The 25,158-nt window shown below is 43.3% G+C and overlaps 2 protein-coding genes across 4 annotated transcripts in view; one reads left to right on the top strand and one right to left on the bottom strand.

Moving 5' to 3' along the window:
* The window catches only part of UPF2 (UPF2 regulator of nonsense mediated mRNA decay), a 52,549-nt gene extending 51,836 nt beyond the window's left edge, over positions 1-713 (bottom strand). The window contains exon 1 of one of the 2 annotated variants that reach the window (XM_062491695.1): positions 650-713. The gene's annotated coding sequence lies outside the window, so the exon portion shown is untranslated. Of the gene's footprint in view, positions 1-51; positions 308-649 lie in introns of those variants that run through there. The other variant, XM_062491697.1, reaches the window with a different exon arrangement.
* A 5,242-nt stretch (positions 714-5,955) lies between these two features.
* Positions 5,956-24,926, top strand: DHTKD1 (dehydrogenase E1 and transketolase domain containing 1). 2 transcript variants are annotated; one of them, XM_062491694.1, is made up of 17 exons: positions 5,956-6,106; positions 7,878-8,033; positions 8,508-8,719; positions 10,312-10,506; positions 10,789-11,058; positions 14,110-14,281; positions 15,799-15,997; positions 16,830-17,142; positions 18,205-18,289; positions 18,897-19,036; positions 19,530-19,680; positions 20,617-20,723; positions 20,998-21,162; positions 21,531-21,613; positions 23,168-23,337; positions 23,868-23,953; positions 24,386-24,926. In XM_062491694.1, exons 1-17 carry the CDS (start codon positions 5,956-5,958, stop codon positions 24,485-24,487), a joined length of 2,757 nt encoding a protein of 918 aa, XP_062347678.1. In that variant the 3' UTR covers positions 24,488-24,926. The 2 variants fall into 2 exon arrangements, with proteins under 2 accessions (XP_062347678.1, XP_062347677.1); XM_062491693.1 differs by having other exon boundaries at positions 5,956-6,115.
* The last annotated feature ends 232 nt before the right edge of the window (positions 24,927-25,158 follow it).

Below are 25,158 nucleotides of genomic sequence, written 5' to 3'. Positions count from 1 at the left end.
AAGTCCAACTCCTGTCACTGCACAGGACACCCCATGAGTTACACCATGTACCTGAGAGCATTGTCCAAACACTTCTTGAGCTCTGTTAGCTCGGTGCTGTGACCACTGCCCTGGGGAGCCCGTTCCAGTGCCCAGCCACCCTCTGGGTGAAGAACCTCTTTCTATTATTCAGCGTAAACCTCCCCTGACACAACTTCAGGCCACTGACACATCTTCTGGCCGGCCTGCCGAACAGCCGGGCACTTTTACTTTCGCTTTTATACGTCTCGGGGAGAATGTTTTGCTGGGGGACTTCTATGAACGCGCTTTCCACCGTGAAACAGAGGCCTATAGACAAGGCACTAAGTATAAGAAGACTCCTTCGCTCTCCACCCCAGTTCCCGCTCGCAGCTCTTCCGCACCCCAGGCCCTTTCCCGGATGGAACCAGCAGCTCGGGAACAGCAGCTTCCGCTCCTGTCCCGGCCTCTCTCTCCCCGTGCTCTCAGCCACCGCCACCCGAGCCTTCCCGAGCCCCACGGCCACTCCGGCTCCAGAACCCCCCTCCCCGTGCCCCCGCCAGGCCCCTGTGCCCCCCTCCCGCCGTCCCCGAGACCCCTTCCTCACACACGCCCCGGCACCGCCCTCCCGTCCCGTCGGTGCCCGCGGTACCTGTGCCTGGTGCCGACATGGGCCCGCCCGGCGCCGCCGCCACCGCCGCCGCCTCCTCCTCCTCCGCCCCTCCGAGGCCCCCGAGCGCTTCTGCCCTCACGGCGACCGGGCCGCCGCCGCGCTGCCTGATTCGCGGCACCGCCCCGACCGGGCCCGCCGCGCCCGCCCCGCCACGCCCGGGCGCGAAGGGAGGAGCGGCGCCGTTTCACGGCGGCAGATCCGCGGCTGCAGGCGGCGCGGAGCGGCGTTTCCCGACGGGCGGGGGTTAGGCAGCGCGGAGGGCAGCCCCGCGCGGGGTCCTGCCCGGGGACGGGTTACGGGGAGTGCGGAGGCGGAAGGGAAAGAGGAACGGGAACGAGATTAGATAAAGGGTTGGGGCGGGGAAGGGGAAAATAGCCTCTGAATGTCGCTTCCTCGGTGGCCCTAGCGCACTACTCGGCTTTTGTCCCCGCGTGACGTCACTGCAGTGACGTGTCTGTGCCCGCCAGGCGTCACGGCAGCCGTCATGTCGCAGGTGCGGCCCTCAGGCGTCACCGTGATTAAACATTGAGGTGACAGTGTCTGAACGCCAAATTATTGCCTGAGGGGTGGTTTAACGGGCACCCGTTACTGTGCCCCGTTCTGGGCTCCTCTGTGCGAGGGAGACAAGGATCTGCTGCAGAGGGTCCAGCGCAGCCACAGGGATGAGGAGGGCTCTGGAGCATCTCTCCCGTGAGGAGAGACTGCGGGAGCTGGGCCCGTTGCATCTGGAGAAGAATGAGAGGGGATTTCATGAATGCAAGTAAATATCTCCAAGGCAGGTGCCAAGGGGTTGGTGCCAGCCTCATCTCAGTGGTGCTGAGCGACAGAGCAATGGCCATAAAATAAAACGTAAGAGATTTCACCTCAAATGAGGAAGAACTTCTTTACACTGAGGGTGGCAAAACACTGGGTCAGGCTGCTCTTGGAGTCTCCCTCTCTGGAGACATTCATGATCCACCTAGATGTGTTCCTGTGTCACCTGCTCCAGGTGACCTTGCCTTGGCAGGGGGGCTGGACTGGATGATCTCCAGATGTGCCTTCCAAACGCACCCATTCTGCCATTCTGTGATTCTATCACTGGGGGTGTTTTCTAGTCTAAATTTGGTCTCTCTGCCCTCCTGTCCACTCACTGTTCCCACCTGTACATCCAAGGATATTTTACAGGGGTGAATTTAGTGGCACAAATCGCCTGGATTCGTTGGAAACGCTCTCTGCCTGCATGTCTGGGCATGGCACCACCTCTTGGGCAACTCTAAAGCTGCCTAAGCTGGAAAAAACTGGCACAGCCCAGAGCTACAGAGTGAGAATCTGCTGTTTATTTTACCTTTTGAATCCAGGTTCTGACAGAAGCTTTTTCTTTAGGTTGGGAAAGCCTTTACACCCCTCTGGGCTTAGAATAAGCCTTCATCAATACTGGACTGTGACAGCAGGCACAGGCCTGGGTGTACATAATGAGGTTATTCAGCTGTTAAAGTTGCTTTTCATTCAGAGGCAAGAGTCAGCCCCAACAGAAGACACTGTTTACTGATGCAGAGCTTTAGGTGTGTTCTGCCAACTGGTACAGGACTAGACAGGTTTTTTGGTGTTTTTTCTTTTTGTTTTTTTTTTGTTTGTTTGTTTGTTTTTGTTTTGTTTTGTTTTTTGTTGTTGTTTTGTTTTTGGTTTTGTGGGGTTTTTTTTTCCAGGGAAGAGCTCTCCTCCCTGCTGCTTAACTTCATTGCTTATTTTGCAGACATGTCTAAAAATCTCTTTCTGGACAATTTTGAAAGGATGTGCTTGGTACTGGCACAGATCATTCCCTACTCATGAAGATCTCATTTGTTTGCCAAAATGTCTTAAACTACCAAGTTGATTAAACTGATTCACTGGAGTAGAGAAGATCCATGGCAGAACATAGTAAAAAGGGGGAGAGAAAATCCAAGTTTGTGTTGGCACTTTATTTTCCAAAAGTACCAATCCTTTAGCCTGTCAATAGGTGCCTTTGGGTTATTGTTTTTAGGGGGAATTGGGTTATACTTGGGTTAAGTATCAGTGGCACTGGCATTACATCAAGAGGTGTTGGCATATTTTCTTTTGAAGCACGATATTTCTGCCCTTTCCAACATGAATAAAAAGCATCATCACTGTGGTTTTGAAAGGAAAGCAAAAGCTCCTTCTGTGCTTATACTACACTCCCACATCTACAATTATGTTGGAGCTCTCTCTTGTAAAGGCCATGCAAGCAAATCTTGTTTTATCTTTGGTACCTCAGAAAACTTTTCCTCCTAAAGTACCTGTTTCATTTGTGCACATACTAATTGAGCTTTTGTACAGATTTACCAGAACCAGGTAGATGGCATTTCCTGAATCTCAGACATAAACCATGTCATTTTTTTTTTTTAATTCCTGAAGCTTTCTTCCCAAATTTTTTTTATGTTTCCTTAATTTCTGGCAGCAAACTTGCAAACAGTATTCAAATTGTGCCAAATACTGGCCTAATGTAGAATCTGTAGGTGTCGTCTATATTTCCTTGTAACCAAATCCAGCAAATTATCTTCTTTTCCAAGTGAGTGGATATTAGGATAAATTTTAGACCCATCTGCTTTTTTCTCATAATTTTTGGAGATTACTTTTAACTACTGTTTCCTGGAAAGGAGCTACATTTTAGTGAACATACTCTTTCAATGTGAGCAAGCTTTCACCTCATCCTGTTAAAATAAGTTGTGTTTGCTTATCTCCATCTTGACTCAGATTCAAGGTAACCTCTCTTCACCATTTACCTCCAGCTGACACACTTCATCAGCACTCAAGTTGTGGGCAGCTTTTTTGGGTTGATCTAACTACTAAAGTGGCAAGGGGAATGATTCCTTTAGAAATATTCCCAGTACTGCTGATTTTCTGCCAGGTAGTCAGACACTTAACTATTTAGTATGTACAGCCTTGGTTTTGGAGCATTTCTATTTTTTTTTCTTAGTGAGAGCATCAGGAGCCTTCTCTAGGACAGGCTTTGTGCCAGAATAGTCAGGCTGGGAGAGACACTTTGCCTGCACCCTCAGCAATGGTGTTTCTGCTGGCACAGGTACCACCTTCTCACATTTAGACATGAACCAAAGTCAACAAAACCTTTCCTTGACCTAGATTTAGCTACAGCAATGCTTTTGCCACATGTAATTGTGTCCTACACAAGATGATTGTGCTAGCAAACCTGCAAGGTACTTTAAATCTTTATTAACTGGATTTTGATTCACATTAAAAATTCACAAAAAAATCCTAACAAGTTGATTTGATGAGATATATGTTTCATAAACACCTGCTTAGACTTAATTAAATCTTTATTAAGTGAACTTATATATACAAATATTCAATTAGTTCAATGAGTTCATTTAGTTCAATAATTCAATTATTCAATGAGATCCACATTGTGTAACTGAAACATCTCATTGGAGAAACTGGAAAATTTTTAATACTCAAATCTATTCTTATCAGTGCTAATTAGGAAAATTCAACTAAGTGCCTATTTGATTCAAAGCAAAATCACATTGATAATGTGCTGTTTGACTGGTATTTGCTTAAGAACTGTGGACAACTATTTCATCATCCTGTGAGCTGCCTGCAACATTTGTCTTTTTCCCCAAGCACAGAATGGAAATATTTAACTATATCAATGTTTTCTCCCTTTCCACTGTCAGCTTCAAAAAATCACATAATCTTACCGCATTACATTCAAGGTTCCTTCATTCTAATTGAAAAAAATGAATATTTACAGACACATTTCTACTACACTTTATTGTCTGGGGCAAATATCCACTGTTCTTCTGTCCCTTTTTCCTTCTATCCTTTTGCCCTCCTTGCAGCATTAAAGGTAATTTATTTTTTTCTCCAAAACTGGGTTTTATAAATATGAATAAACCCAACTGTACAGGCTTCAGGGAACATAAGTGGCCCCTTTGCAAGAACTGTGAATATCACAAAATCCCAGACCAGCTGGAGCACTGGAACTGATTCAGTTCTGAAATCCAGTTCCACCTGTTCCAAAGACAAATATCATGGTTTGATTTGGACAAAAAATATTCTTTGATTTTCTTATTGTGAAGGTAACTGGAGCACAACCAAGCCTGTGGAAAGGGAATTTGCCAGTACCCTAGGCCTGCATTCACACAAAGTTTACAGAATCACATAAAAGTTGAGATTGGCAGGGACATTTAAAGATCATCTGGTGCAACCCCCTGCCATGGGCAGGGACACCTTCCACTATTCCAGGCTTATCAGAGCTCCATCTGACCTGTCCTTGGACATGTCCACAGGTGAGGCATCCACAGCTTCCCTGCACAACCTGTTCTAGTATCTTACCATGCTCACGGCAAAGAACATCCTCCTAATACCCAACCTAAGCCTACACTCCCCTTGGTTTGAAGCTATTCCTTCTTGTCCTGTCACTACATGCTCTTGTAAAAAAATCCATCACAGTCTTTTCTTGCAGACTCCCTTCAGGTACTAGAAAGCTGCAATTAAGTCACCCGGAAGCCTTCTCTTCTGCAGGCTGAACAATCCCAATTCTCTCAGCTTTTCCTCATAGGAATGGTGCTCCATCTCTTTAATCATCTTGGTGGTCTCCTCTGGATTTGCTCTAGCAGGTCCATATCCCTCCTATGCTGAGGATCCCAGAGCTGGATGCAGCACTGCAGGTGGGGTCTCACTGGGGTAGAGTTGGAAGGGACCTCTGGAGATCATCCAGTCCAGCCCTCCTGCCAAGGCAGGGTCACCTGGAGCAGGTGACACAGGAACACATCCAGGTGGGTTGTGAATGTGTCCAGAGAGACTCCAGCCTGTCCCAGTGCTCTGCCAGACTCAACAAAATGTTGAGACTTCTTCATGTTGAGGTGGAACTTCTTGGATTTTATTTTATGGCCATGCTCCTGGTCCTGTCGCTGGGCACCACTGAAAAGAGTCTGGCACCAACTTCTTGGCACCCACCTTTGAGATATTTATATGCATTGAGATCTTCCAGTCTTCTCCAGATGGAACGGGCCCAGCTCCCGCAGTCTCTCCTCACGGGAGAGATGCTCCAGAGCCCTTCTCATCCCTGTGGCTTCGCTGGACCCTCTGCAGTAGCTCCTAGTCTCCCTCGTACTGAGGAGCCCAGAACTGGGCACAGCACTCCAGATTGCCCGGCTGGAGGCCAGAACATCGTATGCTTCCCGTTCCGCTCGGCACCGCAGGAGCCCCTGAGGGCCCCCGCTGCGGGCGCCGCCCCCGGGGCTCGGGGCGGGTCCGGGGGCGGTGGCGGCGGCGGGGGCAGCGCGGCCATGGCCATGGCGGCCGCGGCGGGGGCTGGGGCCGTTCGCTGCGCGCTCTGCCGGGGCGGCCTGAGGCGCTGGTACCGCACCGAGCGCGGCGTCTACGGCTACAACCCGCGGAAGGCTGCGGGCGGGCGGGCGGAGGAGCAGCGCGGCGCCGGCAGAGCAGGTCGGACACCCCCGGGGCCGCGGCGGGCTGAGGGAGCGCTACGGGGGCTGCCCCGGAGCGGGGCCCGGGGACGGAGCGGGGGCTCTGAGGTGCAGCTTGTGTTGTTCCCGGCGGGACAGGGCGCGGAGCAGAGAGAGCTAGCTCTTGGCTGTGGTTTGTGCAAGCCTGGGGTGCCTGGCCCCGCTCCACGGGCTGAAGCGGCTGTGAGAGCACCGACTGCTGAACTTTCCTCAGCGACGGGCTCTCGGAGAGTTCTGCTGCTCATAGCTCGGCCACGCGCTTCTCATTTTCCTTTTATATCGTGGCGCTTGAGCCAGTCGAACTGAGGGTGGTGAGACGCTGACAGGTTGTCCAGGGAGGTTGTGGATGCCCCAACCCTGACGGTGTTCAAAGCTAGATGCGATAAAACTTTGAGCAGCCCGGTATAGACGGAGGTGTCCCTGCCCAAGGCAGGGGAGGTGGGACAGGATGGTCTAGAAGGTCCCTTCCAACTCCTTAATATTCTAGGATTCCATGATTAAATACAGGTAACTCTCTCCTGTAGCAATCCCATGTTGCTTTTAGCTCAATTTTGCAATGCAGAAATGCGATTTCAAGAAGAAAACTCTACTAGGTAGGCGTGTGGTCCTTGCATTAACTTTACTCTGGTAGGAATTTAACCCTTTGCCCAGAAGCACCAGTGAAACCAGTTTGTAGCTCCTGGACACCAAGGCCCGTCACAAAGTAGCCTCCTTGTTAATGATCAACTTATTTTTATGTAACATCTTAAAAATTGCTTTTAAACGGCCTCCTGGCTGAGAGCGTTGTGGGCAGTGTTAGCCTTATGTCTGGGTTATGTCCCTCTGTTGTAGAACACAGTAGAGAAAAGGGTCTGTTTTGAATGGGCTGACTGTATGATTGGAGTGGCTGGAGCAAAGTGTCAGCAATATAAATACAAATGTCAGAGAAATATCCTTGTGATATGGTCTGAAAATGGCATTGTTCTGGAACACAAAAGCCTTCAGACCTGACTACTGTAAGTGCTGCATTTTTACCAGGATGGAAAACCCCTCCACGTTAGGAATGCTTTATAAGCTGGTTCATGACATTGATTTGTATCAGGTCGTGCTTGCAGTATGTTTTATTGTTTGCAGTTTATCAGCCTGGTCTGTGGCTGTGCTCGGTGACAGTAATGTGTGTGTGACCTTTCAGCTGGTCATTTCTGCCCATGTCAATAATTTTTACCACATTTGGCTCAGCACATCCTCTTGGCTCCTGCAGGCAGACTTTGCTTTTTTTTTGAAGTCACAGGATCTGAATTATTTTTAAGACCTCCTGTCATTCCAGCAAGGAACAAGGAAGCATAAGTGTTAGGATTGAGTTGGCTTAGGAAATAAGACTATACACTAGTAATGTGCTGATCTTGACTTGGACGTACCTGGTTGTAGTAGTTTTGGTTTGTCTGTAGTTTTACTGTTGTAAAGAGATTCGAAGCAAAATGAAGTAGCTTTGCATATGTTTACAGGAGCCTAACCTATGAGGGGAACTGTGGGGGAAATCTAGAGTGTACTTGCTTGAAAATTGCATGGGGGAGCAGATGTAGCAGTTTGCTGATGGGAGCTGTTGTGGGCTAATAAGGTAGAAACAACTGCATAGAAAAGCTCTCTTTCCAGTCAGAACCTTGATGGTTGCCAGCAGAAAAAAAATATTCCTGTGTTGATGCTGTAAGTGGATTTAATCTGAGCATGTGTGTGACAGTGTTCTGCTTTCTTTTTGATTTTAGTTGACCATGGTCTTGCTCGTTTAATAACTGCCTATGCTGAACATGGCCACAAAGCGGCCAAAATAAACCCACTCTTTGCTGGCCAAGCTGTTATGAACATGGTACCTGAAATCCAAGAGCTGGCTGAAGTTCTTCAGGGTCCTCTCATTACTACAGGTGAGTCCACAGCCTTATCGCATCAAATTCTGTTCATGGGTGATTTATTGAGGGGCTGTGGGCTCTGTGGAAGAGTCAGATATTGAGTGGTGGCTCAGTGATGGAAACTGTTGGACAAAAAATTGTAAACTTCAGTATACATGGGTCTGTTGCAGAAGTCATAGTGCAGTAAGAGGCTGTCATCTAGCATCTTCAGAAATCATGAAAATTTGTACTTGTTCTTAAAGCTACTGAAGTTTAACATTAATTTCATGTGTTATTGTAGCATTCTATGATTTACCATAGTACTTAACACCATGGGGAAGGTTTGAAAGTACAGGTGCAGAAGTCAAGAACTGTCTTTGTTCTCTTAGAGCCTTGCTGCAGCCTTAAACAAAGGAAGGGTATCTCTCTCATTGCTTTATTTCTCCAAAACAGGCCTTAATGCTTCCCCTTCTTCCCCCAAAGTGACTAATAAAATTTATTTCCCACCAGGACTTATAAACATGGGAAAAGAGGAGGCCTCTGTAGAGGATGTGATGGCTTATCTTGACCATATATACTGCGGGCATATTTCCATAGAAACAAGCCAGCTTCCAACTTTGGAGGAGAGAGAATGGTTTGCTAAAAGGTTTGAAGAGCTAAAGCAAGAAACATTTACACCTGAAGAGAAGAAGCACTTGTGCAAACTGATGCTGGAGTCCCAGGTACTTTGTTCCCTGTTACTGGATTGGAATAGTCATGGAGTCTGTCATGGATCCTTTACTATTCTGGACATGATTCATGCAGAAAAAGAACATTCACTGTCCTGAAAGGCTTTGACACTGTGCAGGAGGAAGAAGTACTAGGTTTTGCCTGAAGCAGTGCAATGCAGGAATCTCATTGGAGTTTGTTGCTGAATTTACTTACCAGCCATTAATGAAATAATGAAGATATAAACCCATGAATAATTAGTCTTCAAAAGTGAGATACTCTTAGATTAATGATCTGACAGCTTATATGAAATGAGCTGGGGGAACACAAGGTTGAGCAGAGCTCTGTGAAATCTCATGCTCTGGCTTAGCTGTTCTGTGTTTTCCTCTCACCCTCATGCTGGTCTGTTTTACTGTCCTTAAAGTATGCTGTCCCTCAAGGTTTTGGAAGAACAAATCAGAGTTCAACTCAGGTGTTATCATATAGAACTGGCAGATACGGTACTTTTCAGCAAGGAACCTTTGTTCAATGCCTTCTGTAAGGAAGTGAAATATTTATGTACTTTTGAAATGTATTGAGAAAATTTATTCCAATAGTTCTGTACTGTGAAAAGTTTTAATTTTTTCACCTTTTCTTCCCATGTTATCCAGAAGGATTGAAAGGTAGAAGAGCAGGATCTGTGAAAGTGTCCCTGTTTCCAGTTTTCCAAGTGGAAGGAGTGTTAAATGTAATATTTTCCAGTGTCTAAAAGGAAGTATATGGCCCACTTTGTATTTTCTGTCACCTCTTTGGCAGTTAGAGGAACCTGATAGTAATACAGGAGGTTGATATTGGGACCCCAATGTGCTCTACTTTAATTTCAGTATGACCAGAACTATACTGAGAGTATAGAATTTAACCCTGACAGAAGAAAACTGCTTTTACATGTGACTAGTTTTGTATACATTATTTATTAGAACTAAATATTGCTCAGCTAGCAGTTGGCTCAGATCTTTGGGAGTGGTTTAGTCTTCTCAGTTACAGACTTCATTTACTTTCTGTCTTCAGTTGCAAAAACTAAAGAAATTTCCAGTGCTTCTAAAACTTGGTCACTTATTAGAGCTTTCTAGGAGGAGGTGAATGGAGTAAAGTGAGAAGAAAATGAAGTAAATACAGATTCATTTATTTTTCTTCTCTCAAGCATTCTACCTATATAATAAGGACTGTGCCTAATGTAAATCAGAATGAAACACTGCTTTGTTAGCACTTATATATCTCAAGATTATTATGGTTTATACTGTAAAAGAACACTATTCCTAAATTTCCACCTAAAACAGGTAAACTACCAAGGAATTTGTAACTTAGTTTGGTGTTCTTGAAGCACCTTCCATGTGAGACAGATGAAGTTTTGTCCTCAATGCAACATTTTTCTGCTTAGAGCTGATTTTTTATAGTTATCATGGCTTCTCTTCTCAGACTGTGTGGGTGGAGAGTGAGCTGAGACTATCCAGGGGTATGTTTAGATTTATATGCCTCAAGGATATAAACATAAATGATATTTCAATTTTATAAACAGAAGGCTGCAGCTTAAAATAGCATGATGCTGAAGTTGTCCTGTTTTTAATAGGAGTTTGATCACTTCTTGGCCACCAAGTTTGCCACAGTGAAGCGATACGGTGGTGAAGGAGCAGAGAGTATGATGGGCTTCTTCCATGAGCTGTTCAAGATGTGTGCATATAGCGGGGTCATGGATATCATCATTGGAATGCCTCATCGGGGAAGGCTTAATCTGCTCACAGGCTTGCTTCAGCTTCCTCCTGAGGTAAGAGATTTATAATCTTATGGCCAGCTGCCTGGTTTATTTGCAGTAAAAAAAGCCCCAAAACTTGGCTATGCTGTAAATGCTGAAGCAATAAAATGTTCCCCCTTCCTATCAACACTTCAGTGAACTGTCTGCAGGAGACTGTTAAAAGAGCTCTAATGAAGAGTTTTGTGTGCTGTTACTTAGAAGCATCCTTGCAGTTTCAGGAGCAGGAGAATGTTTTTCTTTCAACATGTCAGTGAATCAGAAAAGGGTTTTAACCAAATCTGTATTTCCATGCAGCTCATGTTCCGCAAGATGCGTGGTTTGAGTGAGTTTCCAGAGAATTCAGCAGCCATCGGGGATGTTCTCTCCCACCTGACATCTTCTGTAGATCTGGACTTCGGCTCCCACAGACCTGTGCATGTCACCTTGCTCCCCAACCCCTCACACTTAGAAGCCATCAACCCAGTGGCTGTGGGCAAGACACGAGCCAGGCAACAGACTCTGCTCGATGGTGATTACTCCCCAGAGAGTTCTGCACAGCCTGGGGATAAAGTTATTTGCCTGCAGGTATTTTGCTCACATATTGTAATTTATATTTGTGAGACTTGCTGATAGAATGTTAAGAGGAGTGTACATAGAAATATCAAACAAAACTGAGTTAATGTATGATGTCAAGAACTGGGATCTTTACAGGGAAAGAGCAGGGCAGAGAAGATTTCCAGGTGGCATTTGTGATGATGGTGGCATTTAAATAATTGCACTTCTAAAATTTCTGAATAACTGATTCTGATACCTCCCTTTATTTGAATAATATTCTGCATTGAGAGCCACGTATGCCTTTCCTCACTTTTGCATTTAAACTGCCACTGGAAGTCTTCTTTCAAATTTGGATAAGAGCTGTCAACAAGGCTGCATAATGTTCAGGAGGATTTAGAATTTTGTCGTGGTACTGTTGAAGACTCTGCTGGAATTAGCTTTTGCTCCTTGAACTCACTTGTATAGCTGTAGAAGCAATCCTAAATAGTTCTTTGATAAATTTTCTTCTCTTGCATTGACTTCAACTTGGAAAAACAAGTGAGTTGAACTCTTAACATTTTAAAGCCAGGATAAAACCAAGTTGGACAGAAATGTTCTGCAAAGCGTAACAAACGTGGGGGAATTTACATGTAGAAGCGAAAACATATTTCAGTTTAAAAATGTTTTGCTTTCTTGTGGAAGGGTGCAGATATAGGTGAAAAAGCAGACATGAGAATACAAAATATTTTGGGCAAGTTTGGGTTCTTAATTTTTTATTAAAAAGTCTTTAGAGCTTGCAAGTACAGCCAGTTTTTGCTGCCCAATGTGTCTCCATCTTTCAGTGCAGCTATGTCTTAGTTTGCAAAGATACTATTGTTTCTTTATCATAATGGTAGATCTTCACCATGTAGTAATGAAAGTACTATGACTCTTTAAACAAAGATTCTTCAGAATAAATGGACTCTCCCTATCCAGGAAAAAATTTACTTCTAGGGATTTGTGTGGTTAAGTGGTAGGGTGGATTGCATAGCAGAGAATAGAAACATTTGATTCTGTGCTAAACACCACCATGTTAGTAAACTGATTCAAAGTATTCCTAAAAGGAAGAAAATGTATTATGTAGCCTGACCCTCATTACTTTGTGATTGTGTCTTTTAGAGGTACACAAGTGAGATTGAGAACGGGCAAATTTTTAGTTGTAACAGTTAACTGCTCTCATTCACCTCTTTGAAAAGAAAGAGATGAAATCAGGCACCTTGTTTTTCAGAATCTTGGTTTGCGAGTTTGTCTTTGAACTTTCTGTTTTTACAGTGCTTTCTTTTGAGAGATATAAGTTTAAACATTCTAAACTCTGAATTGAGCTTTATACTGTAATTTTTTTCTCTTATTCCACAAGCCTCAGTACCAAAGCTAGAGGGGAGAATGAGTAAAGATGAGTTAAGGTGCCATTGTCAGTGGTGAGCTTCATTGTCCAAGGTCTGAAGTTCTTATTTTCTTCACTATGTTCAGAATTTATAAGGATTATAAAACTTTTCTTGGTTAACTACCATGGACATTTCTGCAGTGTTTAGTTGTCCATCACTGCTGGAGAGTGCTTTATTTTTCACCTTCTCACACACCTTAGCTCCAGTTTCTGAACATCACGCTACTACTGATGTTTATGAATTGAAATTAAATCTGAGAGTAAGATCTCCCAGAAATAAATTCCACCCTCAGGGTCACTGGTGAATTAAACTTGATTATAACCTTGCTTATAGCTTTTTGCTAATGCAGCCAGGAGAAAAATGTGCCCTAGCAAAAACTGTCTCCATCTTTTTTGGTAGAGTGAGTAAAATCCTACTTGCACCACAGAATCAAATCCTCTGGGGTTTGAGATACATATGAGCAGTTTTGTGTAGTTGGATAGTTACACTGTCTTTAGGCTTCAATGCTTTGGGATGTGCTAAAGGCCATAAAGTTTTCTCAGATGTTTTTGGGTCTTCACTCAAATGCTGTCACTGAGATATGTAGCCTTCTTAGGCAAGAGAAGAAACCAGGAAGGAAAAGCGAAAACCCAACACTTCAGGAACAAGTGAGGGAACATGGTGAGGGATAGAGTGGGGATCCTGGCTTGTCTCTCTTGCAGTAGTTACCTTTGTTTTGCTGTGATACCTCTTAAAAATCTGCATTAGAATGGTATAAACCCCACTGCTGCTGTTTCACTGCAACACCTCTGTTATCTTGGTGTACTTGCAGAATTCTCTTAAGGCTTGAAACCACCATTCCATAGCTAGAACGTAGAGGTGTTACCTGGTTTCAGTAAGGAAGTACATCAATCTGCATAGTGACTTTGATCTGTAAATGGTGGAGTCTGCATTCTGAGAAAGCTCTGATCATATTCATTGGAGAACTGTCTCCAATTACTAAACATTGAAATGTTAGATGGTATTCACTCCAGTACCTCTAGCCTTTTTTGGAAACCTGGGTTGGATATCACAGTATTCTCCCTTCCCCTTCCAAACTATTTTCTTTATTTGCAACATTCATTAGCTATTGCTATTTTGAAATGTAACTCAAAAGGTAACTTAGGTTTTATTTCCTTCTGAAAGTTTTTTGTTGTTTTTGAGTACTTCCATTTGGTTCATTTTCCACTTGTTTTTCTGTTCTTGTCTGTTTGATAAGGTGGAAATGGGCATAAGGCCTAGTTCACCAGCATTCAACTTCAGCAAAGGTGTAGTGAATGCTGTGGCAAGTGGCTCCCTTTGTTCAGGGGTCGGTGGCTTGCCTCTGACTGCTGCAGCTTTGCCATAGTCAGGAAACTTGCAATCACCTGGACACTGGTGGGTCAGTTTTAAGAGATTATAGGTCAGTTCCACGTAGGGATTACATCAAGCATTCATGTACATATGTTGGATGCTATGATCTTGTGTTAGTGATAAGGCTACATAAACTCTCAAGTCATGGAAACAGTATTCTGAGAGGGATTAAGAAGTGGGTTCAGCTGCAACTGTATCTGTTCCAGGTACCCAATTTAGAAGGTCTTACTTAATGAGTTATGGTTTTGATTTTGCTGTTCATCCAGTGTTTCCTAATGAGACTTTTCCAACTTCTTTCCTGATGTAGGTTCATGGCGATGCTGCTTTCTCTGGGCAAGGGATTGTTCCAGAAACACTGACCCTCTCTAATCTACCACATTTCAGAGTTGGTGGGAGCATCCATTTGATTGTTAATAACCAGCTTGGCTATACCACTCCTCCAGAGCGAGGAAGGTCATCTCTGTACTGCAGTGACATTGGTAGGTAGGGTTGAATCACAAGGAAGATTGCCACTTATATCAGAAAGGATTTTTAACTCCAGTGTAAGACTTTTTATAGGAACTGCCTGTCAGGTCTGGGGAGAGATTATTATAACTCCAGTTTCATGGTAGAGTAGGAATTTATTATTATTTCCTCCTACTAGCAACAATTCACATGCTAAAAATATGCCCTCCCCTATCTGCTTTATGGCAAAGACTAAATATCAAGGGAAAATCTTGTCGTGTTTTTACAGGGTGTGATAAAATAATTGCAAGATTTCTGTGAAGTCTTTATAACCCAGTTTCTGTCATATTATTGACAGCTTTTAAAAAGTTAGTGCAATGGACTATATAACAGATTTATTTTAAATATATCTTGTTATATTTCATAAAAATCATCACAGTATGTTTTCTGAGCAAGATTTTTAGGTCAGATACTCCTCTATTTTTGCTGTTTTGTTTGTTGTCATGTCAGCCTGTTGAGCTTTCAATTTAAAGAGTAAGCTCAAGACCTTTCTATACCTGAACTGGAAGCTTTGTTTTGGACTGATCTTTCTTAGTAATAAACAGACGTATTATCAGTAAGATCAGAGACATAGTAGTTGGTTATCTTGTATATGTCTCATATAAGTAAAAATAGACTTTTGTATGCTTTTGACCTAACGTCAAGGGTTTGTCTTACGGTTTCATCAAACCAAACAAGTAGATTCATTAAATCTGATAAGGTAGGTAGTGTATGTTTCTACTGTTTTACCTGGGCTGGTTTTGTGTTATTTATATATAACATTGTTTTTGTTTGGGTTTGTTTTTTTTCCTCCATCCTTAGTTTTCCTTTCTTCTTACCTGCCAGCGAGAAAGGGCTGTTATGTAGCTGAGCTTTAGTATTTTGCTAGGGAGGGAAACTTGACATGAGCCAGGAATGGCTGAAGTATCTTAGTTTCCCACAATTTGGGCAGATAAAGTATAAAAGGAGCACTGTTGCTTGCAGCCAAATTGTCATACAGGAGAGGATGTTAAGATACTGAAATTTTACAGTGTTCTCCTTAATGAAGAGATTTTTCTGACTGGAGGAAGAGCAGCGGAAAGAATGATACTCCCTACTAATAAGGGAGAAAATTGCTTTTGGCCTGTATGAATTCATAGTAGTGATAGCTTAGGATAAGAAGGAAATGAAACTCAATTTCTCATTGAAAGAGAAGCAATCAAGTAGTTCTCTCCCAGTTCCTGTACACCACCACATAAACATGATGCAGGAACTGCGTCCTCTGGGAACAAAGTGCTTGTAAAGAAGTTGTGCACAAAATGACAAATACAACTGGTTGGGCTAATTTTGTGTTCTCTTAGGCAAGATTCCTCTCCTTACCCCAGCTCTCATGACAGAGAACATATTTTTTTGGTTTATTTTTATGATACTTACTTCACTTGGGCTATCTGTAGTTTCAGCAGAGGAGGTGTGTGTGTGCTTTTTGTGGAATGGGTTGGGTATGATTGCTGTTGTGTGTTGAATTCCTGGACAGGTAAAATCGTCGGATGTGCAGTTATCCATGTGAACGGGGATGATCCTGAGGAAGTTGTCCGTGCCACACGACTGGCTGTGGAGTACCAGCGCCAGTTCCGCAGGGATGTCATTGTGGACTTGCTGTGCTACAGGCAGTGGGGCCACAATGAGCTTGATGAGCCCTTCTTCACCAACCCCAGCATGTACAAAATCATCAGGTAAGGGTTGCACTGCCAAAATATGTTTGCACCAGCTCAAGTCTTGCTGCTGCAACAGAAGTCTCTGTGTGAGATCCTTTGACATATCCACAGGCCTTTTTGTAAGGTGCAACTACACTGTCAGCAGCCCTTGACTACAGTATGAATTTGATAATAAGATGTTAATGAGCAATCATTACTGTTGGCTCTTGACTGTGTGGCTTGGTGCTTTTTGGAGAATAATCTTGGACACAGCTCTTGAATTTCAAATTTGTGACCACTGCTAATCAGAGGGCAAAGTTGCCTTCTGTGTGCCAAGGGGAGAATGGGCAGGAAGCCAGTGTGATGTTTGTCTTGTCTTTGCCTCGTCCTGCTGCTTCCAATGGGGACTCGTCTTCATAAGCATTTAAATATATTCAGGTTCCATCCTTATCCCTGAAGAAAAACACACAAAAATTCATTTACCAGTGAATTATGGTATTTTAAGTGAAGCATTTATGGAATGGTTGCTTTGATTCTCTCCAATGCAGAAATCCTACTGTGAATTTCTCTGAAGGCAATATGCATGGTAGCACAGAGGGGGTTTTGACTTGTTTTTACCTGTAACTGCCAACTATAGCACTTTCTCTTTTACTTTTTTAATTAAGGACTACAAGACACATCTCTAAGAGAACCGTTATCTTTCTGAAAATGCCAGGAAAATGAACTTTCATGCAAATAAGTATAATGCACCAGGACACTGTTTACATGAGTTTTCCATGGTACCTGACTGTAGTAAGGTGGTATTTGCTTGTTCTCCTGTGACACTGTTTTTAGGCTTAATATCTATGTGGTTTGATTCTCTCCCTGGCAGATCCCGTAAGAGTATCCCTGACACATATGCAGAACACCTCATGGCTTCTGGGCTCATGACTGAGGCTGAAGTGTCTGAGATAAAGACCACATACTATTCTAAGCTGAATGATCACCTTGCCAACATGACTTTGTACAATCCACCTGCTACCAACCTGCAGGCTCACTGGAAAGACTTCGTGGAGCCTTCTGCCACAATCACCACCTGGGACACGGGGATGCCTGTGCCTCTCCTGCAGTTCATTGGAGTAAAGTCTGTGGAGGTGCCTGAAGAGCTCCAGATGCACAGCCATCTCCTGAAGACCTATGCACAGGTTAGTAGAGCATCATGATATTTCTGATCCCATGGCTCAAAGGTACAACCTGTTACAGGAAGAAGTCTAAACAGAGCAGGGTTGCCAGTTAGAGAAGAGCATGGTATTCTCTAGAAAAAACAGGCTGAGATGTTTCAAGAATGAGATGATGCCATTTGCCCTCCAGTTTTGAAGAAATACTTCTCCCCCCAGATCTGACCATGTACTTTAGTTTGCTATTTCAACGATATTTTATTGCAATGGAGGAAAAAATTTATAGAAAATACAGTTCATTATTCTTACAAATAGAAAGAAACTATTATGATAACTTACTAACATTTATATAGTTGATAATTAGAATGAGTATTTTGTGAAGGAACGACTCAGGAACCTGACAATAGTGTACACAGCCTGTAGTGAGTGTTTTATAACATAAACACTAGACAACATGTGGCCAAGTTTGACAGTCAGGCTTTGATAGTTCCTAAGTTGGTGTTTGGTTTGGATCAGTTTAGGATTTGTGAATGTTTCCCTTTGATGGATGATGAGTGTGTGCAGGTGTCTGCTTGGTAACCAGAGAGAGGCTGTGAGTTGAGTATTTCAAAAGACTTATGTTTTTGCCTTCCCAGCCCAAGGCAAGAACTCCACAGCTCAGTTTGATCATCTGTCTGCAGTTCTGCAGGCCAGGGAAGAGTTCTGGAGACTGAAATACTTGCACCTGACCTGGTACCTTTCAGCACTGCTAACCAGACAGATCAGCAGTCTGTCAAGACTACACTCTGTGCTATGCTAAGATTTGTAATATTTTCAGACTAGGATTAATTAATCAGTCCACAGTTTGTTGACTGGGAGGTGTACACTTGGATCACCTATGGTTCTGTGGTCCTCAAGCAACCTTTTTCAGGATGTGCTGAAATAAGACTCTGTAATCTAATTCAGCCTAAGCTGGCTGCAGGAATATAGCATTTCTCTCTGTAGTGTAGTGGCTTTTTCCTAGCTTCTAATATTAGTATGTGCCACCAAAAGAGCTACAGATGGGAAAAGACAAAATAGTAATTTTTTTCTTGTTCTTTATTTGCTTAGTCAAGAGTTCAAAAAATGGAGGAAGGAAATAAGCTGGACTGGGCAACAGCTGAAACTTTAGCATTTGGTTCTCTGCTGAGCCAAGGTAAGAGACAACTAGACAGCAGACAGTAAAATATTTCTGCTTTAATGTCAGTAAAGGATGACATTAGATTTCTTAGATGTTTCTAAGTAAAAAGATTGCTATGGTGTATAAATCTGACAATTTGCACGGTCTAAGAGAAAGTAAATATGAATCCTGTGTGTCACTAATTTTTGTAGACTGAGTCTTAAATGTCTTCAAAGAATTGTAGCTCCCTCTCACTCCCCAAAAACATTTGTGCATAAAGGTGAGCACATGAGCAGTGCAGCTGACAGCAGTGGGGCTCCAAAGTACTTGGCATGCTTCATGCTACTATTTCTTCTCCCTCCTCTCTAGGCTGAATTCAAATCTTCATTTACATATGATACAGAACACACTTCTTTTTTGTTGCAGTTTGCTTCAGTAAATTGAACCATTTTACCCAAAATAATGTCAGAGTATCTATGTGCTTGAGAGCTAGAGCAGTTGCCGGTTAAGAATTGTATTTGAGATTTGATGTTGCTGATAAGGGGAAATCCAAAAAGAGATATAACAAGCAACAGAATTATTTCCTGCATGTTTTCTTTCTGCATGACTTGCTGATCTGGTGTTGTGTTTATTGCTTGGCAAGGGTTTAATATCAGACTAAGTGGACAAGATGTTGGCAGAGGAACTTTTAGCCAACGACATGCAATGTTGGTTTGCCAAGAGACAGATGATACCTACATTCCTCTGAATCACATGTCCCCAGACCAGAAGGGTTTCCTAGAGGTAGGTTCTGTGGCCCACAAGACCACCTTCTTCAAATTGTGCTGAAACAATGCATTTTCTGAAGCTGCTGAGATACATGTAGGCGTAGTATGTGTTCTGGCAAACCCCAGATTCAGGACATAAAAACTGTCAGGGCATCCCTATTCTTTGTCATTACAAATTATAACTTTAACAAGGGGGTTTGCTTTTCCTTGAGAGATCAAATATTATTCTTTTCCTCTCAGTGCCTTCATTCAAAAGCAAAAAATCAGTGCCTATCAATTGCCTTCAAGAGTGTGTGTCCCCAGCACTGATTGCCTGGTGGTTGCTTTTCCTTGAGAGATCACATATTATTTTTTTCCCCTCAGTGTCTTCATTCAAATGCAAAAAATCAGTGCCTATCAATTGCCTTTAGGAGTGTGTGTTCCCAGCACTGATTGCCTGGTTTCAATGCTTCTTAACTCCTGGCTGTCTTCTTCCTTAGCCACCCCTCCTATCAATTTCCTTTTGTTAGGTGAGTAACAGTCCCTTGTCTGAAGAAGCTGTGCTTGGTTTTGAATATGGAATGAGTATTGAGAGCCCTAAGTTACTGCCAATTTGGGAAGCTCAATTTGGAGACTTCTTTAATGGAGCCCAGATAATATTTGACACTTTCATCTCTGGAGGTGAGTGTACAAGGAATTAATATATTTAAAAATTAATTATTTGAATTATGCATGTTTTCAGAAAATCCTTCCCCTTTCAAGTAACAGGGCAACATGTGCAAAGAATTCTCTTTTCTCAAGGAGTCCTATGAGCTTGCCTGAGAGGTCCTGACTTTTGTGCAACTTTATTCTGAAGACAGTACATCTAAAATGAAAAACTCCTTAGCAGAGTACAGTCATTACAGAAGGACAATTAAGTATACTAATGGCCTTTCTTCCCCCACATGTATTTTACTGTGTTTATATATGGCTGATAGCTTTACAGGCTGTACCTTCCCTTCATGAAGCACCTGAAAACTTTCTGAAGTAATAGGGAAGGAAAATAGTGATTATTTGAAAGAAACAAACAAAAATCCCCACAACATCACCTTACTAGGTCTGACTCTGATGTGTTTGCTGAGTGCTCAGATATAAAACCTCTGTAGTCATAGATGGAAATTCAGACGCCCTCTTACCCCACCCACATGTATTTGAAGCTGGCATAAATTACCTTCTGGATTTGACTGTAATCTCTTATATAGTGCAGGAGGTTTGGCAGAGCTCAGGGGAATGAGCACTGCTGTGTTAGCCAGGACTGGTTTACAGGATGCTGCTGGGATCATACCTGCAGAGAAGAAGTTTTAAAATTTTGCTGTGTCATGTGCTCCATGTGGACACTTAAGTCTTCTGGGAGCTCAGAGCTACCTGATGATTTCAGAAAGTTCCGATCACCTTACATGTGTTATTTCACTGTAATGAACCTCAGGGCAAAATGCCAGCAGCATGTTTCAGGCTTGTATTCAAAGATATGGAAATTGTCTGTTCTTTTTCCTGAGTAGTTTGTGCAAAGTAATGTTTTCTGTGGCTTAATGTTCTGTGGAAATCATCCTTTCCTTCCTCTTCATTCTGCGTTTCTAGGTGAGGCTAAATGGCTTCTGCAGAGTGGGATAGTAATTCTTCTTCCCCATGGCTATGATGGTGCAGGCCCTGAGCACTCGTCCTGCCGGATGGAGCGGTTCTTGCAGGTACCCAGCACACCTCTGAGGGTCACACATCCCCAGCACAGCACTGGCAGCCAGTGTTCTGGGAGCTGCCATGTGCTCCATGGAGGCAGTTCAGACACAATCTTATCAGTTAAATGCTAAACCCATTTCTTCTCTGAAGTTGTTCTCTCTTGAATTTGAATATTTACTAATCTGTTCCTATACAGGTCAGTGTACCTCACGTGCCTGGATTCTTTCTTGCATACTGGCCTCTCTGCTTGTTTTGACAAGGTATTGCTGTGTTCCCCCTGTATAGATGTGTGACAGCTCAGAAGAGGGAGTTGATGGTGACCAGGTCAACATGTCAATTGTACATCCCACCACCCCAGCACAGTATTTCCATTTACTTCGGCGGCAAATGGTCCGAAACTTCAGGAAACCTCTCATTGTTGCTTCTCCCAAAGTGTTACTCAGGCTCCCAGTAAGCTGAAAAATGTCTTTCCTCTTTTTTTTTAATCTTTATCCTCTTTTGTGTTCTCTTCCCCTTTTTCTTTTCCCTCTGTGTTCTCTGATTGCTGTTTTGGGGTCAAATAAGTTGAATTTTGCCTGCATGGGACCAAACAGGTTGATTAAAGCTGGGTGGAGGTGAGCTAGAAGTAGAGTTAATTCCTGGCCTGCTGGTGTTCTTGGGAAGCTTATCATCCTATTTTTCACTGGGAATAGGAGTATGAGGGAAACGGAAGACTGTGTATTTTGTACTTATCAAAACCCTGTCTCAGTATTCTTTCTGACTTTGGTCTGAGAAAAAAAGCAGCAAGATTTGGTAACTTCCAACTCTTCCTCATGTAGGCTGCTGTATCAAGTTTTGAAGAAATGGCCCCAGGGACAACATTCAAGCCTGTCATTGGTGACTCCTCAGTAGATCCTAAAAGGTAGCTCTGCTTTCTTAGAGGAGAAGCTCAAAAGATATGTCCTGTCCCTTTCTCCTACCCAACAGCTCAAATTTGAGATGATAGGAAAGAGGAGACTTTGAGGGGAAAATGTTTTATGGTAGGCGACTGTGGTTAGTTTTACTTCCTCTCCTTTTTTTGGCAATAGTTGGTAGTTACCACATCTGTCTGCAAAACAGTGAAGTGTTTAGGCTGTCGCCCCTTGGCCTCACAGGGAGTTTGTGACTGTAGTTACCAACCTGATGGGTCCTATTCTGAACCATGTCCATTAGCTGACAGTCACTGGAGCAGCTGTGACATGAATCATAAAATCATAGATTTGTTTAGGTTGGAAAAGACCCTTAAGATTCATCAAGTCCAATCTTAGCCCACCACTAAACAATGTCCCAAATGTCACCTATAGACCTCTAAATACCTCCAGGATGGTGACTCACCACTGCCCTGGGAAGCCTGTTTGAGTGCTTGACCCTTTCAGTGAAGAAATTTTTCCTAACATCCAATCTAAACCTTCTCTGATGCAACCTGAAGCTGTCACCTCTTGTCCTATTGTGTGTTACCTAAGAGAAGAGAGGAACTCCCACCTGACTACAACCTGTCAGGGAGGTGTAGAGAGTGAAAAGGCACCTCCTGAGCCTCCTTTTCCCCAGACTGAGCCCCCCAGCTCCCTCAGCTGCTTCTCAGGACTTGTACTCAGACCTTTCACCAGCTCTGTTCCCTTCTCTGGACAGGCTCCAGCACCTCAATGTCTTTCTTGTCACGAGTGGCCCAAAACTGAATGCAGAATTTTTGTTCTGGGGCTGGAACACCTGAGCTGATGAGATGGGGCAATAATAAAGTGTGTGTACATCTCTCTCCCTTCCGATATTACAGCGAATCCTGTTCATGACAACCAATTCAGCCTTAATTTTTTTTCCCCTTATCTGCTCCTTGTCCCAGTAGTACCCAAGTCAGAGCCTCCTTCCTCTTCATTTCCTGACCCTCAATGAAAAGGCTGGGTGTACCTTAGCATCTTGGCTTTTTTAAGTGGGATGGTGAGGCACAAAGGGTGTAGTTTATCTCATTGCTTTTTCCAGTAAGATTGGGCAGTCAAGACCTCTGTGATTGCTGGAGGGTATAATGTCTCTCCAGTAGGCAGTCCTGCTTTGGCACAGCAGAGAATTGTCCTCTGGAGGGTCTTCTCTCCCTTTGGTTTATTTTCTACAGAGAATGCCAAGATGACTAGCTTTGACTGGGTGTTCAATTTTTAATAGTCAAAGCTAAAAGAGATCAATCCCATTGTAAAGTAATTTTCCTAGAATTACTGAAGAAACAGGACCTCTGGCATATTGTGCCCAAAAGTTAAGTTTGTTGGAGGGCAGGGCGGGGGGGGGGGGGGGGGAGGGGAAGGCAAAGAAGAGAAAAGATGGTTTAGAGAAGCAGTTTAGCTTTATGAAGTTGTCTTTGAAGTTTGACTGGTTTTTTGGTTGGAAGTGTGAAGCTGCTCTGCATCAAGTTTCTGTAAAACACTTAACTTGGAAACATTCTTATTTTTTTTAGTGTCACTCAAGTGGTGCTGTGTTCTGGAAAGCACTACTACGCTCTGGTGAAGCAAAGAGAAACACTGGGAGAGAAGCAGCACAGCACAGCTATTCTGAGACTTGAAGAACTCTGTCCTTTCCCCCTGGAAGCTTTACAGCAAGAGTTGAGCAAATACAACCATGCAAAAGGTCAGCCAGGTGTCTACCTTTGTTTCTAGTCTCTTTGAAGTACTGAACTAAATCTGTTGCCTACTTTTTAAGATGAAGAGCTGTAATGGCTTTTTACTCTTTGTTCTCCCTCTCATACATCCAAGTGTTTCTAGAGTGGGATGTTTCAGAAATGTTTCTAGTGTTAAAAGAACTCTTTTTTTTTCTGCTATTGTTAGCTTCCAAGAAGCAGCACTGAAAATCGGAGAAAACTATTTGAGATATTTTTTGTACTGGTCTTTGCAGTCTAGTCCTTTTAGTAGCTTTTGAAAATAGCTGTAGAAAAGCAGAATATACGCACAGTACACCCTAATGGTGGACATACTTTGGGTTTGAATTCAGTTCTGACCTGCAAGGGAATTGAGTCTGGCATGCCTTCATTTCAAAGGTAGTGCCAAGACAAAAAATTAGAGGTGCTACAAAAATAAAAAACTGTTTTTCTTTCTCTGCTGAAAAGGTAAATATGTATGTTTGTTATGTACCTTTGTTATGTACCTTTATCCTTCCTTTAGTCTTCATCTGGAGTCAGGAAGAACCACAGAACATGGGTCCATGGTCCTTTGTGTCTCCACGGTTTGAAAAGCAGCTGGGGCTTAAGGTAAGGTGTCCCCAGGGTGTTTTAGTCTTTAAAATGAAGTCCACCTTGAATGCAAAATTCTGTGGTGCTTACAACAAAAAACCTAATCCTGATGTCTAAACCAAATGTGTGTTCTAATTTCAGCTACTTCTGCTCTTTATAGCACCATTGGTGAAGAGCAGGACTGGAGCTTTATTTTACATGGTGTTCAGTCAAAGTAGACAGGATAATGAAAGATCCCAAATAGGGAGAATGCAAAGGTGCCATTTGCTCTGGCAGATCATGCACTTCAACGTCCTTGGAGCCATGGTCTTTGGGAGATGGGGGATAACTTCCTGCATTACTTCCAGCTAGGACTGCCCAGTTATCTGACACCAGATATCACTGTGGCATCAGGACCTCAAGATGTGGTTCTGTCCTTCATTAATCATTTCCCCACGACTCAAATTTCAGCTCCGTCTTGTGAGCAGACCTCCTCTACCAGCCCCAGCAGTCGGCATTGGAACCCTCCACAACAAGCAGCAGGAAGATGTTCTGACCCACACATTTATCTAAGTTTTCCATGGATGGACTGCTCCTGATGTCAGTCATGTTTAGTGCCACTTCCTGTGAAGCACAAAAGCCAAGATCCTTAAGGATCTTAGTTCTCCAAAATGGGAAAAAAAAAAAAAGTGCAATAAGTTTGGTAATGATGGAGCAATTTTTCCTGTTAGAGAATACCTAACAATGAGAAGTGCCTGTTACTCCTGATACTTCTTGTTCTCCTATACAATTTTCTACAAAATGTCTTCATAAGGTTAAAAATCCAGTCCAGGGGACAGATTGCTGAGGTCACTGTGAAATACCTTATATCTTGCTGCTTATTTGCACTTGACAGTTTCCTGGGATGGTGCATATGTGGAAAGAGGTTCTGTTTCTTCTGTTTCCACAGAAGTGTTAGTACTGCTTGATCAAATAAATGCTTCTCCATGCCTAGGAATGAGCCATTTCTATAGCAGAATGTTGTGGATTATCTCTTTTTTTCTTTCCTTGAGGGCCAGGAATGCAATCTGTTGTGGCTGTTGGTGCTCTTCTCAGTGCATGAGTTGTTAAAGCAGGATTCCCATTGGGGGGGCCATGCAGGATGGCTCCTGAAGGCTTCAGGCACCACTGTTTTTCTCACTCAGAACGTGAGAAATCCCAAGGGGTGGTTTCACCACAGCTGTCATCTGGAGAAAAGAAAGAAA

This window comes from Cinclus cinclus, chromosome 4, assembly GCF_963662255.1.
Source record: "Cinclus cinclus chromosome 4, bCinCin1.1, whole genome shotgun sequence".
Taxonomy (NCBI): domain Eukaryota; kingdom Metazoa; phylum Chordata; class Aves; order Passeriformes; family Cinclidae; genus Cinclus; species Cinclus cinclus.
Note: the sequence above shows the minus strand (reverse complement) of the source record. Positions and strands in the feature narration are given on the sequence as shown.

Bases quoted from the DNA above. Each gene is read 5' to 3' on its own strand.
- DHTKD1 (XM_062491693.1), top strand. From the start codon at position 5,956: ATGGCCATGGCGGCCGCGGCGGGGGCTGGGGCCGTTCGCTGCGCGCTC. The intron at 19,681-20,616 runs GTGAGTGTACAA...CTGCGTTTCTAG, and splicing joins TGACACTTTCATCTCTGGAG to GTGAGGCTAAATGGCTTCTG. The intron at 21,163-21,530 runs GTAAGCTGAAAA...TTCCTCATGTAG, and splicing joins AAGTGTTACTCAGGCTCCCA to GCTGCTGTATCAAGTTTTGA.